At 42.8% G+C, this 17174-nt stretch overlaps 1 protein-coding gene and 1 long non-coding RNA gene across 2 annotated transcripts; both read left to right on the top strand.

Moving 5' to 3' along the window:
* Positions 1 to 787: 787 nt before the first annotated feature.
* On the top strand, positions 788 to 7170 carry LOC142895019 (uncharacterized). Its single transcript, XM_076035743.1, has 9 exons — positions 788 to 937; positions 3142 to 3276; positions 3515 to 3697; positions 3801 to 3965; positions 4496 to 4687; positions 5327 to 5491; positions 6005 to 6196; positions 6836 to 7000; positions 7106 to 7170. Exons 3-9 carry the CDS (start codon positions 3538 to 3540, stop codon positions 7168 to 7170), a joined length of 1104 nt encoding a protein of 367 aa, XP_075891858.1. The 5' UTR covers positions 788 to 937; positions 3142 to 3276; positions 3515 to 3537.
* A 362-nt stretch (positions 7171 to 7532) lies between these two features.
* Positions 7533 to 16196, top strand: LOC142895128 (uncharacterized). The gene is made up of 5 exons (XR_012928177.1): positions 7533 to 7720; positions 13176 to 13228; positions 13943 to 14022; positions 15072 to 15216; positions 15997 to 16196. It is a non-coding gene; the product is annotated as an uncharacterized LOC142895128 (long non-coding RNA).
* Positions 16197 to 17174: the final 978 nt, after the last annotated feature.

The following is a 17174-nucleotide window of genomic DNA, read 5'->3' as shown; positions in this document are numbered from 1 at the left end:
TCAGATGGGTGCAAGGGACATTGGAGGATGGCAGGAGTTCAGGATGTTAATTTTTCCTCGTATGCTGTATAAAAATTCAAGAACGGTAAAGCATTGCTTTAAACGACTGCTCTCAAAGAAAAGTGAAGAGATGTGTAATAGATGTAGCAAAGGTGGCAAACAAAGACCAAACACAAAAGAACAGAATAATCAAAATGTTAAGCCAGTGTTTTGTGACCCAATTTTTTTTTAAAGGTTTCTGCATACATTTTAGAAATATATCTTGTTCATTATTCCAATCTTTCTTTATCTTAGTTGTGCATATCTCACATCATGTTCATCATCATTTTCAAATTTACATCTCTGACACATTCAATTCAGTCCATTTCCAGCCTTCATCAGTTAGTCCAGTGTCTTTTCCTTTACTCTGCTTCCCACGTAGCTTATTGAATTTGAATTTTTTTATTCGTTCATTTCAACAATTCTTTGATATTTCATATTGCTGCATGGGTGACACTCACCTCGACCTCACCACCAGACCTAACTCCTCAAACTAAACAGCAACCAACCTGGCTGTGAATGTAAATACAAGGCTTACCACTAAACCTGTGACAGACTGAAATTGGAGAACAAAATCCATAACTTCTGTTATACAAAGATGATACAATGGTCCGTCTTTGCCGGGAAATGTAGACAGCAAGATGTCCCCACCCAGAAATCCCGCTCTGCAAGACACAAGACACATCTGTTACAGGACCAAGTGTGGCAGTGGTCTGAATTTTTATGAGGCTTGTTTCTTGCAGAAGCACCGGTTTGGGAGGTGAGGATTATATTCACGATGGCGTGTTCTCTGAGGGTCGTCCGCCTCGAGGGTCTGGGCTCTCATGCTGTGGAAAGAGGCCTTTCAACCCTGAGACAGCCACTTGCTGTAAAGTGGAAGATGGACACTCAATAGCAGGTAAGGACACAAGCTGGATGGACATAACTCAACTTTCTTTTGTCTGATCTGCAAACAAATCTCCAAATATTTCACTGTCCCTCTTAATCACTTTGAGGGTGCATTCCAAATACTCCTTCCTTCTTTCTGTCTTCTTGTTTCTCCGTCAGTTGCCACGTGAGGATCTCAGTAACTGTTAGGAATACATTGTAAATGATGTTTCATTTTCCTTTCATTTTCTTATTACCGCTCCTGAATCAACACGAGCTTTGCTCCTACAACACTCCTACAAATACTGCTACTGAGATGTTTGACCCAGAGTCGACGCGCCCGCTAATGTTGCCGTGTTGTGCTCAGGAAAGAAGGTCCGCACTCTCACGCTCTTCTTGTGATGCAAATCGTCCAACATTTATTCTCTTTGTCCATTAAAATTCCGAACAAACAAACTCAAACATTTCGCGACACAGCAGTCAAAAACCGTTTGCCCTTCTGGCAACCTGACGACAACAGTGACATAGCTACTTAAACACCTGAACCACAGACAGAAATACAGCGACACCCACATCGTAAATAGTGCAACAACAACATTTAGTCTCAGCTCAGATGAGCACAACAACATTTTGGCTGCTATACGTGTTATATATATATATATTTTTTTTTTCTTAAAGCATCGGTCTTGTGCAATGCAGGTTTAACAAAATGCAGCTGTTTGATTTTTCTTTTTATGTGTACTTACTCTATTACTTATCAAAAGTTGTTTTTGGTTTTATATGAGGATCGGGTGAAATCAAAGCGAAAGTAGAGATTGGAGAGGAAGATGAGGAAGGGCAGCACACTTGTCTGCCTGTTGGCTTAGCGTTCATATTTACGCATGCGTCATCATGTCGTTGGACACCTACTTTGAATTGTGTGATGGAGAACCACACTGTGAACATGGTTCAACATCTTTTGGATTCACTGATCCATCATTTTGGATCCATCCATCACCCTACGACAGCTGGGATATGCTCCAGCACCCTGAGCTGATATTGACGATGGATGGATGGATGGATGGATGATCCACCAGTTTTCCAGTTCTGAGCACGACAGAACCGAGCATGTGCAGCATGTGGGTAAATGTTGGCGACTGCACAAAAACAAACTGCACTTGGAGACTGGAGACTCAAGACTAAAGACTAAAGAGTTTTGGTGTCCCGAAAATATTTACTCTATATTATAATATGTAAACAGCATGTTTGCCATGATATGGCTGATTTACACTTTACACAATTATTCTAGCAAATTACATATTATTTCATGTCCCACCACCTTGGATATACCCTCTTCTTTTTTTTGCTGTTTACGCCCTCAGGACCCAAGAAACGTTTCCGTTCAAAAGCCACAGCTATTTCACTTAGGCACGGTCAATACACAATTTCCACTTGCCAGCAGATGGGGCTACAATCATGACTCTGCCATTCACATTGCAGTCAGTTGCAGACTATAGTGAAGAATGAACCCCTAACGCAGACTACTACGCTAACTAACTATGAGTGCTTTTTCTGTTAACGCGTTGCCCAGTCATTCTATTACATTGTTGAAAACCACAAACTTTCTTTTGGGGACTTTTCCACAGTATGACATGTTGTGCAAGTATACAAATTGTTTGTATTTGTATTGTATACAAATACAAATTTTGCACATGTATCAGAAACTAATTTGAGGCGTTACCTTGAACCTTGAAGAGGCATCCGTGAAGTTGTTTACATAGTCTTGAGTAAACTGGTCATGAGACTTGTATCTGTATTTGGCCACAATTGATGCATTGGAAACACACACACACACACACACACACACACACACACACACACACACACAAACAAAAACCTGGATATTCATGTCGATTTACAAGAAATGATTGTTTGTTTAATATTTCATCCTTTTTTGTACGAGCACCTGTGATGTTTATTTTGCTTTAGGATAGTAACAGAAATAGTAACAGAAAGTGTTGTAGGTTGTAGGTTTTAGCACACATTTCCTGGAAAGTGAAGGAATATCGATTGGAGTTCTTTGACTGGCTATTGACACATATTACTGTTCGAAACATTGATGATGCTAATTTTGCATGACATGGGAACTTTGTCAACTCTGGGATATTTTCAGGGCAAAGTTACTCCTCTGGATTAAATAACAATAAACAGGGTTTCTGGGCTTCTTCTTCTCTTGAATTGCTTCTCTCTTTTCAGTTAATGTCTCCCAAGGTCTTAGCCAGAAGGTGTCATCTTGCTGTGGGCTACAGGCCTACAATCCTCTCAATGTAATATGCTGCCAATCAACTCTCATTGACAAACCGACGGCAGAGGCGAAATGTTGCGGTAAACGTAAGTAATGCAGAGTTGGGGCAAGAGCGTCTTCAGAAAAATTAAACAGAATTTCAAGACTGTCAACCTGGTAAAACAGCAAACAAAGCAAACACATTAATGATGTAAACGTAAACAAATGGCATGAGTGTAAAGCAAATGTAATAACACATGCGATTAATGTAACAAAATAAAATGCTGGGAACTCACAAAAATGCGTTCAGCAATACGATAACGACTGTGCTGCTCTTGTTCTCAGTGGCGTTAGATGAAGACAACCAGATGTGCTGCGGTCCACAAAGGATAATCCTTGAAAGACACTCCGAGCGTCACAAATGCTGCGGGCACGAGCAGTACGACTCCGGCACTCACTGCTGCTGCTCAAACAACGACGCTCTGGGGATCCACCCACTTGGTTCCAGCTGCTGCTCAACTCACTCAGGTGTGCACCCCAAAAAAACAACAACAAATCGTCACACACAGGGAAATAATAGGTGGATGGATCATGATTTGAAATGAAAGGTTTCTCCTCTCCTCTCCCACAGATGTGATGTTCTGCGGTCCGAGCAGGAGGAAGCACCCGAGGGCATCGGTTGATCTCAAATGCTGTGGGGAGGAGCAGTTCAGCAATCTGACCCACTGCTGCTGCCAAGTGGGCGAAGCCCTGCAGATACATCCTAAAGAGTCCAGTTGCTGTCCACAGGACCCAGGTGTGTGTTTAATGATTATTTATGGGTGTGTCAGTATCTGAGACAGACATGTTGTCCTGCTTTCTTTTGAATGACATTTCTTGTGCTTTTCTTTTTCAACCGGTAGTGAACTTTCATAGCAGCTTTCTCAGGACTTACCTCAATGAAATTGTTATGTTACTATGGCGTTAATTCTTGTGATTCTGTTCAAAATATACAAATCCGAAAATCGGAAAATCGGAAATCTGCCAAAGAGATTTAACAAAAATGTGTTCAACATGAGGAAGACGGCAGGAATTTAATGAATGATAATGTATGAAGTAAATGATGTATCAATATCAATATTTACAAAGTCCTGTTTAGCCAGAAACACCAGGCTACCTGTGAAATCAATCGATTCACACACCATATAAAGAGGCTCATAAAGGGATAAACCAGCAGTCCAACAGCTGTCTCTCCGCATCACTGACTGAGAGATGGACCGACTGTACTGGGTCAACTGTTCCTTGAGGACCACATGCATCTCAACTTATGTGTACTTACTTTTTTAGCTGTCCCCGTCTTCTCGCCCGGACCTTTGTACGACTTCTGTGGTCCAACCAAGACGAGGCACCTGAGGAAGTCGGTTCACCACAAGTGCTGCGGCTCAAACTATTTCAGCAGCCTGACCCACTGCTGCTGCCAAGTGGGCGAAGCTCTGGAGATACGTCTGAAAGATTCCAGCTGCTGCCCACTGGAGTCAGGTGTGTGCGTGTACAGAGTTTTTAACGCGTTTTTAACGTTGCAATCCACCCACACTGTACAAATATATGCAAATATTTAGAAGATGCAGCATAAAAATGAATGACACTCTAAACACCCATGTTGTATTTATTTCCCTTTATTGATGCTGTTCTCTGATGTCCGACCATGGAGTTTGTACAGTTTTTGGATTTTTTTGTCCCCCCCGCCCCCCAGAAAACAGCAAAGGTTTTTTCTTGCAGAAGGGGATCTGTGAAAGCCCACATGGGGGCAGCAGTTTGCACTGTCACCTCACAGGAGGAGGGTCACAGGTGCAATTTCCATGCCCGGGTGGAGTTTACATGTGTTTTCTCTCCAGCTTCCCACTAAGGCCCAAAGACATGCTCATCAGCCTGATTGATAATTCTAAACTAACTGCAGGTGTGATTATGACTGTACTGTTTCGTCTCCCTTCTCGGCCCCGGTAATAAATGGCCAACTTGTCCCTGGGTGCAACAAGACCTTCAGCCTTAGACAGCTGGGACAGACTCCAGCACCCTTGTGATCTTGGGTGCAGTAGAAGCAGTGACGGAAAATGGTTGGATGGATGGATGGATGGATCATGATTTGAAATGAAAGGTTTCTCCTCTCCTCTCCCACAGATGTGATGTTCTGCGGTCCAAGCAGGAGGAAGCACCCGAGGACATCGGTTGATCTCAAATGCTGTGGGGAGGAGCAGTTCAGCAATCTGACCCACTGCTGCTGCCAAGTGGGCGAAGCCCTGCAGATACATCCTAAAGAGTCCAGTTGCTGTCCACAGGACCCAGGTGTGTGTTTAATGATTCTTTATGGGTGTGTCAGTATCTGAGACAGACATGTTGTCCTGCTTTCTTTTGAATGACATTTTTGTGCTTTTCTTTTTCAACCGGTAGTGAACTTTCATAGCAGCTTTCTCAGGACTTACCTCAATGAAATTGTTATGTTACTATGGCGTTAATTCTTGTGATTCTGTTCACAATATACAAATCTGAAATCTGCCAAAGAGATTTAACAAAAATGTGCTCAACATGAGGAAGACGGCAGGAATTTAATGAATGATAATGTATGAAGTAAATGATGTATCAATATCAATATTTACAAAGTCCTGTTTAGCCAGAAACACCAGGCTACCTGTGAAATCAATCGATTCACACACCATATAAAGAGGCTCATAAAGGGATAAACCAGCAGTCCAACAGCTGTCTCTCCGCATCACTGACTGAGAGATGGACCGACTGTACTGGGTCAACTGTTCCTTGAGGACCACATGCATCTCAACTTATGTGTACTTACTTTTTTAGCTGTCCCCGTCTTCTCGCCCGGACCTTTGTACGACTTCTGTGGTTCAACCAAGACGAGGCACCTGAGGAAGTCGGTTCACCACAAGTGCTGCGGCTCAAACTATTTCAGCAGCCTGACCCACTGCTGCTGCCAAGTGGGCGAAGCTCTGGAGATACGTCTGAAAGATTCCAGCTGCTGCCCACTGGAGTCAGGTGTGTGCGTGTACAGAGTTTTTAACGCGTTTTTAACGTTGCAATCCACCCACACTGTACAAATATATGCAAATATTTAGAAGATGCAGCATAAAAATGAATGACACTCTAAACACCCATGTTGTATTTATTTCCCTTTATTGATGCTGTTCTCTGATGTCCGACCATGGAGTTTGTACAGTTTTTGGATTTTTTTGTCCCCCCCGCCCCCCAGAAAACAGCAAAGGTTTTTTCTTGCAGAAGGGGATCTGTGAAAGCCCACATGGGGGCAGCAGTTTGCACTGTCACCTCACAGGAGGAGGGTCACAGGTGCAATTTCCATGCCCGGGTGGAGTTTACATGTGTTTTCTCTCCAGCTTCCCACTAAGGCCCAAAGACATGCTCATCAGCCTGATTGATAATTCTAAACTGACTGCAGGTGTGATTATGACTGTACTGTTTCGTCTCCCTTCTCGGCCCCGGTAATAAATGGCCAACTTGTCCCTGGGTGCAACAAGACCTTCAGCCTTAGACAGCTGGGACAGACTCCAGCACCCTTGTGATCTTGGGTGCAGTAGAAGCAGTGACGTAAAATGGTTGGATGGATGGATGGATGGATCATGATTTGAAATGAAAGGTTTCTCCTCTCCTCTCACACAGATGTGATGTTCTGCGGTCCAAGCAGGAGGAAGCACCCGAGGACATCGGTTGATCTCAAATGCTGTGGGGAGGAGCAGTTCAGCAATCTGACCCACTGCTGCTGCCAAGTGGGCGAAGCCCTGCAGATACATTCTAAAGAGTCCAGTTGCTGTCCACAGGACCCAGGTGTGTGTTTAATGATTCTTTATGGGTGTGTCAGTATCTGAGACAGACATGTTGTCCTGCTTTCTTTTGAATGACATTTTTGTGCTTTTCTTTTTCAACCGGTAGTGAACTTTCATAGCAGCTTTCTCAGGACTTACCTCAATGAAATTGTTATGTTACTATGGCGTTAATTCTTGTGATTCTGTTCAAAATATACAAATCCGAAAATCGGAAAATCGGAAATCTGCCAAAGAGATTTAACAAAAACGTGCTCAACATGAGGAAGACGGCAGGAATTTAATGAATGATAATGTATGAAGTAAATGATGTATCAATATCAATATTTACAAAGTCCTGTTTAGCCAGAAACACCAGGCTACCTGTGAAATCAATCGATTCACACACCATATAAAGAGGCTCATAAAGGGATAAACCAGCAGTCCAACAGCTGTCTCTCCGCATCACTGACTGAGAGATGGACCGACTGTACTGGGTCAACTGTTCCTTGAGGACCACATGCATCTCAACTTATGTGTACTTACTTTTTAGCTGTCCCCATCTTCTCGCCCGGACCTTTGTACGACTTCTGTGGTCCAACCAAGACGAGGCACCTGAGGAAGTCGGTTCACCACAAGTGCTGCGGCTCAAACCATTTCAGCAGCCTGACCCACTGCTGCTGCCAAGTGGGCGAAGCTCTGGAGATACGTCTGAAAGATTCCAGCTGCTGCCCACTGGAGTCAGGTGTGTGCGTGTACAGAGTTTTTAACGCGTTTTTAACGTTGCAATCCACCCACACTGTACAAATATACTTATGCATACCTACCTTTTAGGTGTCCCCGTCTTCTCGCCCGCACCTTTGTATGACTTCAGTCATTGCCAGTTCATTCACATTTTAAATAGGGCTGTCAAACGATTAATTTTCTTTAATCGAGATTAATCGCAGAATCTTCATAGTTAGTTCATAGGTTTGAATTGCATGTGTAAAATTCTGTTATTTTGCATTTCAAGACAGTTTTAACCCCATAAAGTAAAGTATGTCTTTCCAGAAATCCGCCAGTGGGGTGGACTAGTAGAAGGGACAAAAGCTGAATTTCCACTGAACACGTCTTTGCCGCTGTCTGTGTGACAGTGTGGACCAACGACCTAATGATGTCAAAAACACCAGCGACAGCCTATTATTGCAGTTTATTTTGTTTATAGCCAACGTTTATTTTTCAGCATAAAAGGCGTGTAATAAACACATGAGATAGCTACAGATAAAAACTGACATTTTAATTCTCCTCAGAAGAGGCTGAACATGCAGCTTTGGGACCACCAAGGGGCTTTGGGGCCACCAAGGGGCTTGGGGGCCCTCGGCATTCGCCTACTTCGCCTATAGCAAGAAACGGCTCTGGTCACAAGTGCTGTGGGGTGCAGCAGGTCAACAGCCTGACCAACTGCTGCTGCGTGATGGGTGAAGCTCTTGAGCTACACCCCAGCGGTTCCAGCTGCTGCCTTCGTGACTCGGGTGTGTGTTTTACTCGACATTCGACTAGTCTTGTTGAAGTTAATTTAAATGGTGGCACCAAGATTGAGGCTGTAGTAACTTAGTTTTGATTATTTTTGTATTTCCCCCATTGTTTTTACATCGCATCCCGAGTGCAGAAGTTGATTTCCTTTGTCCCCAATGTCTTTAGAGGTCCAGTGTGTAAAATTTAGTTTAATTTATTATTTTTATATTAGCAAGAACTCAACATACTGCCCATTAATGCATTAATAAAAGTTTACACAGCCAGTAAATAAATAAAGTAAACAATAAAAGGAACATACAGCATAACAGGAACGATTAGTCGTTAGCATGATTTGTTTGATTTGGCTGGTTTTGCCAACTTGGTGGCGGCCTACCTTCGTCCCAGACTCAGGCTGACATCATTCAGATGGGAACAAAAAAATAATTTTTGACAGTTTTGTTTTGAGAAGTAGTTTTCACTGCCTGAAACAATTGTTCTGTTGTCTGGGTGAATGGGTGAGTGGTTAGAGTTTGTCAGTGGTCTCCAGTCAGTGGTCTCCAGTTACCGTGACCGTAGTCTCCAGTCACAACGTTAACAGCAAAATATTTAGGTTGTCTGCATCTGGACTGAATCGCGTGGCTAGATTACACAGTCCCTCTGATTGTTTCTCATCAGACATGTGTGTTTTGACTATGAAAGTAAATGCGGAAAGTGATTACAGACAAAAAGAATGCAGGCTTCGGCTCGGGCAGCAAGGCAGTACAGTGGTTAACATTGTCGGCTCACATCAAGGAAGGTTCAGCTTTGACAGATGCTTATCTTTGTGTGATACCACACAGGTGTGCCGCATTTTTTTTTTAGTAGTAGAAGAGAACAATAACAAACCAAAGCCAAGGTCAACGCGACAAAAAAACAAAAACAAAGGGGTTACAAACAACGCGCATATACACACACACACACAAATGTAAAAATAAATAAATAAATAAATAAATAAAATAAAATAAACCAAAATAAAATAAAAGAAATAAAACATCAACAAAAAGCAGACAAACCACAGGTGCACCAAATGTCAATAATTGAACAGAGCAGTAGTAAACACTTAATGTTCCAATTCTAGGCCAGGGAGATTATTTACATATGTTATTAGAGGGTCCCAGGTTTTGTGGAATCGGTCAGAGAAGCCATTGAGAGTGCATTTGATTTTTTTCCAGTTTGATATTGAACATAACATCCTTGATCTGGTGGTGATGTGATGGAGGAGTAGCTGCCTTCCATTGAAGTAGAATCAAGCGTCTGGCTAATAAAGAAGAAAAGGCAATGACCCTCTGCAGATGATCAGGGGGGACACATCCCGTTGGATCAGAATACAGTCCAAAAATAGCAACCAAAGGAGAAGGTGAGACATTATAGGCATAGGCATTAGAGATAACTTCACAAAAGGATAACCAGAAAGGTACAAGACCAGAACATATGGTAGGAAGTAGCTGGGGCCTGTTTACATCTGTCACATGATGGGTCCACATTGGGAAATATCTTTGCTAATTTAGCCTTTGAAAAGTGTAACCTATGTAGCACTTTGAACTGTATTAAAGCAAGTCTTGAGCATATGGAATAAGAGTGAACCTTGGTTAGAGCCATATCGCATTCCTTGTCAGACAGAGGAGCCCCCAGGTCTTTTTCCCATTGTTACTGAATATGTGCAATGGAGTGGTTGCGACTATTCATAATATGTAAATAAATATATGATATTCTCCTCTTATTTAGCATATTAACTTTTAATATGGAATCCAGGCATGAAGAAGGGGGGACAGAAGGGAAATTAGCTAACCTTTTTCTAGTAAAATCCCTAATTTGCAAGTATCGCCAAAAATGACTCTTGGTCAGTCCGCATTTTTTGGATAGCTGTTCAAAGCTGGCAAAGATATTATCAATATAAAGGTTTTCAATACTATGAATACCCTTATCATACCACATTTTAAAGCCATTGTCCAATAAAGACGGTTGAAAAAGGTGATTATGTACTACAGGTGAGCGAAGAGAGATATTTTGAACACCCAGAAATTTGATTTATTACACGCAAGGATTGAGTTACAATTATATTACCCTTAATATTATTAACTAGTGGCGGTAATGGTGCACAAAGTAATGCCGAGAGTGAATGTGGCCTGCTAGTATTCTTTTCGATCTGGAGCCATGCAGGGATCTTCTCCTTCCTGTCTTTCAACCACAAAGAAATAGCATTGAGATTTGCAGCCCAATAATATGTGAGCAGATTCGGAAGTGAAACCCCCCCTACATCTTTTGGTCTTTCCATAAATTCTTTTCTTATGCGAGAAGATTTATTATTCCATATAAAGGAGGAAATCATTTGATTATATTTCTTGAAAAAGGATTGAGGTTTGAAAACAGGTAACGCCTGGAACAAGTATAGAAACTTAGGTAGAATATTCATCTTTACAGAATTTGTTCTCCCAATGAGAGAGAGAGGCAGGATCGACCACCTTTTAATATCTTGTTTACACTGTTCAAGTAAGGGAGTGAAATTACATTTAAATAGGCTGTAATATGACTTGGTGACTTTTACACCCAGATATGTGAAGGACTCGGTGGACAATCTAAATGGTAGATTCGGATATTCACTAGCACTACTACTAATGGGAAAGTATTCACTTTTGTTGAGATTAAGTTTGTATCCAGAAATGTTTCCAAATTCTTGTAAAATTCTGAGGATTTCGGGGATAGATGTAGTAGGGTTGGTGACGTATAGTAATAAATCATCCGCATAAAGCGAGACAGTATGGGTCAAGCCACCCCGTGAGATACCTTGTAATGTATTATTACTTCTGAGAGCTATAGCAAGGGGCTCTATAGCTAAAGCAAAAAGCAGTGGGCTCACTGCATCTCTTTGTTTCGTCCCTCTGTGAAGTGGCGCTTTTTTTCTTTTTTTTTTTTTGCCATATTGGTAGATTGAGTGGGCGACACAGTGGCGCAGTGGTTAGTGTTGCCGCCTCACAGCAAGAAGGTCGTGGGTTCGATCCCGGGCCTGGGCCTTTTCTGTGTGGAGTTTGCATGTTCTCCCTGTGTCTGCGTGGGTTCTCTCCGGGTTCTCCGGCTTCCTCCCACACTCCAAAAACATGCATGTGAGGTCAATTGAACATTATAAATTGTCCGTAGGTGTGCATGTGAGTGTGAATGGTTGTCTGTGTCTATGTGGCCCTGCAATGAATTGGCGCAGACCTGGCGTCAACGCCCTGTGAGACGACACCTCGGGCGCATCCAATAGGAGAGCAGCCGGTTCTGGGGGAAAATAAAGTGCCCAGATGCAGAGCACGGCGCCAGTGTTTCAAATGTGTTAAAACTTTTCTACATTGAACTGTGTCTGACAATTTATGAACATAAAGTTGTTGCTTTTTCATATATATTAGGGTCGGGACATTATCGCGTTGATTCGCATTTTATTTTATACTCTAGACAACGCGGAACGTACATTGCACGAGTAGAGTTTCCAGGCAAAATGGATAGCAACGCACTGAGTAGCAAGTGGGAGGATGAGAGCGCTGTTGTGTGCAAATGGTGGCTAGTATGAGCACCGGAGCTAGCAAGAACGTCAGAGCGCCGAAACCGAGCAGAGTCGCCAACCAGATGCATATTTTTGAAGCTAGTCTTGAGTCCCAGCACTCGGCGTCATTTGAAGATTGTACACTCGGGACACTGCGAGAGACAAGTTTTTCCTCCATTTTTCTCACTCCTGCTCTATCGCTTGCTGGCGCTCTGCGTCTGGCCACTTTTTTCGGAGCCCGGCTGCTCTCCTATTGGCCGCGCCGAGATGTCGTCACAGGGTGTTGACGCTCGATTTAAAAATGTTTTAAATTGGGCGTCAAGGCGTCAAGGTTTTATTGCGCAACGCTCTGCTCCCTTCCTTCAATATAGGGTTGCCAACTCCCAGAAATCAAAATATGGGACATATTTGGCATTTTGGCACAGTTATACCTATTAAATTGTAAAGCAGTTGTACCCAGTTGTAAGTCAACTGGGTACTTAGAAAAGCGCAATATAAATCTGAGCTATTATTATTATTATTACAAACAATACAACAATACTTATTGAAAACTCCCTCCTACACAACGTGCAGAAGACCCGGGACTGATCGCCACTCACAGACTTAACCCAACTGTGTTTTTCTTCCCACCTTTTGTTGTTAGACACAACTCTTTTCATATTACAAGGGCCGGGGCCCAGGACCATATCCCCATCATCTTCTCTTTCATTTTCACGACTTCCAGCAACAGCGCTCATTTTTCCACACGAGGAAACAAAGTAAACAGACTGACATGCGTGCCGCCGCCCACCGCCTTGCAACACACACAGCACGGGGACGCACGTAACACACTCACACTCTAGTTCTGTTGTGCCTTCCCTGTCAACTGCGCAGTCCTAATGTCCTTCGTATACAGCACACAAACACCAAGGCAAGCAGACAGACACACACTGCATGGCGAACCAAACAAAAAAAATATATGCATGTTCCCTACCTCAATCAACAATGTTGACTTCAATCCATCTGATTGGGCATTACATCACAATCCTTCATCCACTCGAATCCAACGCATTCTTTCCCACCTTTTTTGTTCCGCCCCGTGTGTAATTGTTTCCTTGTGTCTCTCCATCCTCACCCTCCCCACCCCTCCACCCTGACCTCTGTCTAGGCGACGCCTGCTGCTGTGGTCACGTCTCTAAATTGAGGTCCGGCCCAAACCAAGTAAGTGGCGGGAGGCCCAAAAAATGTGCCTTTTTATTATTTTTTTAAGTCTCTGGATAAGAACTAGATCGAAGGTGTGTCATAAAAATGGGTGTTGGATTTTCATGTAGAGATGCATGTTGGAATTTGCTTCTTTTAAAAAAAAAAAAAAAATTAGTCTTGATCACAGCCTTTTTTCTTTTCTTTTTTAAAAAAAGCAAAAAAACAAAAACTAACTTACATCGAAAAGCTTGCTTTGATCAGTGAATTCATGTTACGGATAAGACCCTGAGAGAGAGCGGAGCTCCACCCAGCTCCGCTCCTTTCTGTACAGTCTGGGTGCTTTATGTCCAGAGGACGGACCGTCCGTGCCCGCCAGCCTCGTTAGCGCCAATGGCAAAGGTTTTATTGTTTTATTTTCGTTTAAGGATTTCATGAAGACACTCAGGTAAGACAGATTAACATTTTTAGAGGTTAAAATCCACTAATGCTTTCTCGTAATGACAATATTAAAAAAAAAAATAATAATGTCAGTATGTGAATTTGCGTCAGAGCTCGACTGACTGTGGTTCTCTGCCCACTCCGTCTGTTATATTGACTGTGTGGCTGGTGCTCTGCAGACCTCTTTTGCGTGCTAGGACTACGAAGGGTATATCAACCCCCCGCCCCTCCAAACCTTCCCCTCTCCCTTCACCCGCACACTTTGGCTACAAACAGACGACTTGTTGTTTTCAGATTCCAGGCTCGTCGGGAGCGGTGTGCTGCGGGACGGAGCTCCAGCAGCCTCTCTTGGAAGTGCGCTGCGATGAAGAAAGGTGCTGATTTATGCCTTGCATGCATGTTTGGACAACGTTTTCCAAAATTTCTGGCATGCCGGACTGTCTCGTTTGTGCCTACGCCTCTGCTAAAAAATATTTGTGTCTCATCCAGACTTGGAGTTCAGTGAGAATTCTTTGCAACTGTCTGTGTGTGTGTGTGTATGTGTGTGTGCGTGTGTGTTTTTGCACACAATCTGACCCTTGTTTCCTGGCATCCTGCACAACCCACTCAGACACCGGCGGAAGGAATGTCTGTCTGTCTTTATTTCCGTCTGGGTCCCACAGCTGCAACACCCTTTGTCTCTTGTCCTTGTCTGGATGTGTGTACCATTTTTTTTATTTTTTAATTAATCAGTCCTTAAAGGATTTTGGAAACTTATTTTATTGTTTATATCTGTATAAATGAGTGGTATTTTTTTTTTTAAAGTTAAGTTTAAAAGATTAGTATTAGTTTTTCATATATTATATTTTTTTGTTTCGTTTTTTAGTTTTTTGTCGAACAGCCTCAAAACTGGACGCTACCTCACATGTTTTATTGTGTCTGCCTGGCTGCTTCAGAAGACAGACAGACAGACAGACTGACTGACTGATTGGCTGAGTGACTGACTAATGAATGGACAGGGCGATGCTGCAGTGATAACAGACTGTAAAAAATTACTAAAATAAATACTTGCCACTGATGTGGGTCAAGGGTCATAATGCTGACCCAGTTATGACCTTGACAGAAGAACGGAGCATGTGCAGAAGGGAACATGTGGCTTGTGGCTTGGAGCTGAATGGGCAGAAATTACTTGGGACTTGGGAGTGACTCTTAAAAACATCAAATTCCTAACGTGTGAGAAGAGTCTTTCAGTTTCCGGGCACAGCGCTACTGTATTATGGGTGGTATCACTTAAAATGCGTTCACCAGAGGCTATCCAGTATTACTTTTTTTCTTTCGTTTTCTTTAGTTTATAGTTCAGGTTTGTCCAACTCAACTCTGTCATTTTCACGCAAACTGCTTTTTCATGATTGAACATTAAGTCTGAGCTCTTCCTCACTCCCAGACATCCGAAAGATGCGCACGTGCACTGCTGTGGCGTTCATGCCTACCACGCTGGACAAGGAAAGTGCTGCAATGGGACCCTGCACATCCTGGAAACGCCTGGCTGGGCGGCACACTGCTGCAGCTCCGTTCTGCTGAAACCGCTAGTACGTATCTTTCAAAGTTCTGATCTCCTTGCTAGACATTAGGTCGTGCCACCTGATATTTGTCACCCCATCCACCCATCCATCCATCCATCCATCCATCACATATTCATCCATTCATCCATCCATCCATCCATCCATCCATCTATTTATCCCATATTCATCCATCATCCATTAATCCAGCCAACATTCTTCTACCTGCCCACCCATCCATCCATCCACTCCTCCATCCATTCACCAGCTTTCATTCATCCATTCATCCATCCATCCATCCATCCATCCATCCATCCCATATCAACCCATTCATCCATCCATCCATCTATCCATCCATAAAAGGACAGGGATTTAGAAGCTCAATCAAAAATCAATCTTCTGCTCTCTTCTTTCCCGGGGTTTAGCTACAAAAACTAGTCCATCGCCAACCCAATTGTCTTCATTTGCCCTCTCATCCAACCTTATTCCTGTCTTCTGTTTTCATTGTGTTTTGAGCTTACTTATGTCATCCTGCATTTAGTCAGACCATCTGCTTTGTTCGCACGAGCCCAAGCAGACATGACAATTAGCCCAAAAGTTTCTGAAGCTGAAATATCCCTTTGAAGACCAAGGAACATTTAAACATTTCAACCATAGCATTAAGAACTTCTCTTAGTGCTCTGTAATCTGCCTGTGACGCCAAACGCGTCCCGAGTTTCGTCACTGTAAAGGCTGTTCATTGTCGTCACGCTAACATTGACTTTTGGCTCATTAAGTTGTATCCTTCTTTTATTTTTACCTCTAAACCAGGAGATTTGCTGCACCTCAGAGCACGACGAGGTGCCATACGCTGTTAAGCCGGGACACAGTTGCTGCGGTCACTTTTACTACAACTCCTCACTGTGGTCTTGCCACTCAGGAAGGCTGAGTCCAATCAGGCGAGACATGTCTCAGGCCCCTCGCTTGAAGGTTAGTTGGGTTGAAGTAGTACATCACCATTGTCTTCTCATTGTTATTTACACATCTTTTTTTTTTTTCTTTACCAGTAGGAATCTCGTTTTGCAAGAGAGTCCAGGCCGAGACAGACATATAAAAGTTTTTTTCATAAATGGAACAAATGTTTGAAAAAACATGCATATAAGGAGGTAAACAGGTTAGTCTTTGGACTCTGTCCTGTGCAAAGAAAGAGAAGCACACTGATCTGTATGTATATATACAAAGTGGTCAGTGGTTGTTTCCCAGATATTTGTTCACGTTAAGCTCATTGTTCATGTATGTGGCTCTCAGTCTGCTCAGTGCTAGTTATAACATAGCCTGCTAAAAGCAGTAGCTTGCGATCGTAATTTCACCATGAAAAAGAATAACAGGAGAAATATCCAGATGGTTTGACCCTGGGCCAGGGCGATTTCTTTGTGGAGTTTCCATGATCTTCTTGTTGGGTTCCGTCCAAGTCCTCCCAATCTGCATGTGCGTCAGTTGTCTGTTGGGTGTGACTGCATTTTTTTTCCCAGTAGGAATTTTCTTGACGCTGAGAATCTCAAATAAAAGGTTTTTGTTTTATTTATCAATGGAACAAATGTTTGAAAAAAACATACATGTAAGGAGTGCAAGGGATTCGAGGAGACTAATAGTTTCTCTCTTTGTGAATCCGGGGTTCTTTCCAAGGTCTACCCTGCCCCAGCCTGGTTTCCCTTTCCTTTCCTCCTTTTCTCCTTCCTGTCGAGTGTTTACGTCATTGGAAGTGGCAGTGAAAGTAGGGGAAGTCAGTTTGATTTGATGTGCTTGCAAAGGCAGCGCACAGTTGCGTCATCGTGTTGCAGTACCAGGTTTCGTCTGTAGCTCGTCCCATGTTGAGGCAAGCAGAGAACGCAAATGAGAAAATGACTCATCTCCTAAATAAACAAATGCGGCTGCCTTGTATAAACTGCAATGATGTGCAATATTGATTATGAATTTAAGATACATCGACACACGTTTTTGTCAGCACT

This window comes from Nelusetta ayraudi, unplaced genomic scaffold (assembly GCF_046127955.1).
Source record: "Nelusetta ayraudi isolate G7.1 ecotype Tasmania unplaced genomic scaffold, CSIRO-AGI_Nayr_v1 ptg000048l, whole genome shotgun sequence".
Lineage (NCBI taxonomy): Eukaryota > Metazoa > Chordata > Actinopteri > Tetraodontiformes > Monacanthidae > Nelusetta > Nelusetta ayraudi.
This window is presented reverse-complemented; position numbering and strand designations above follow the sequence as displayed.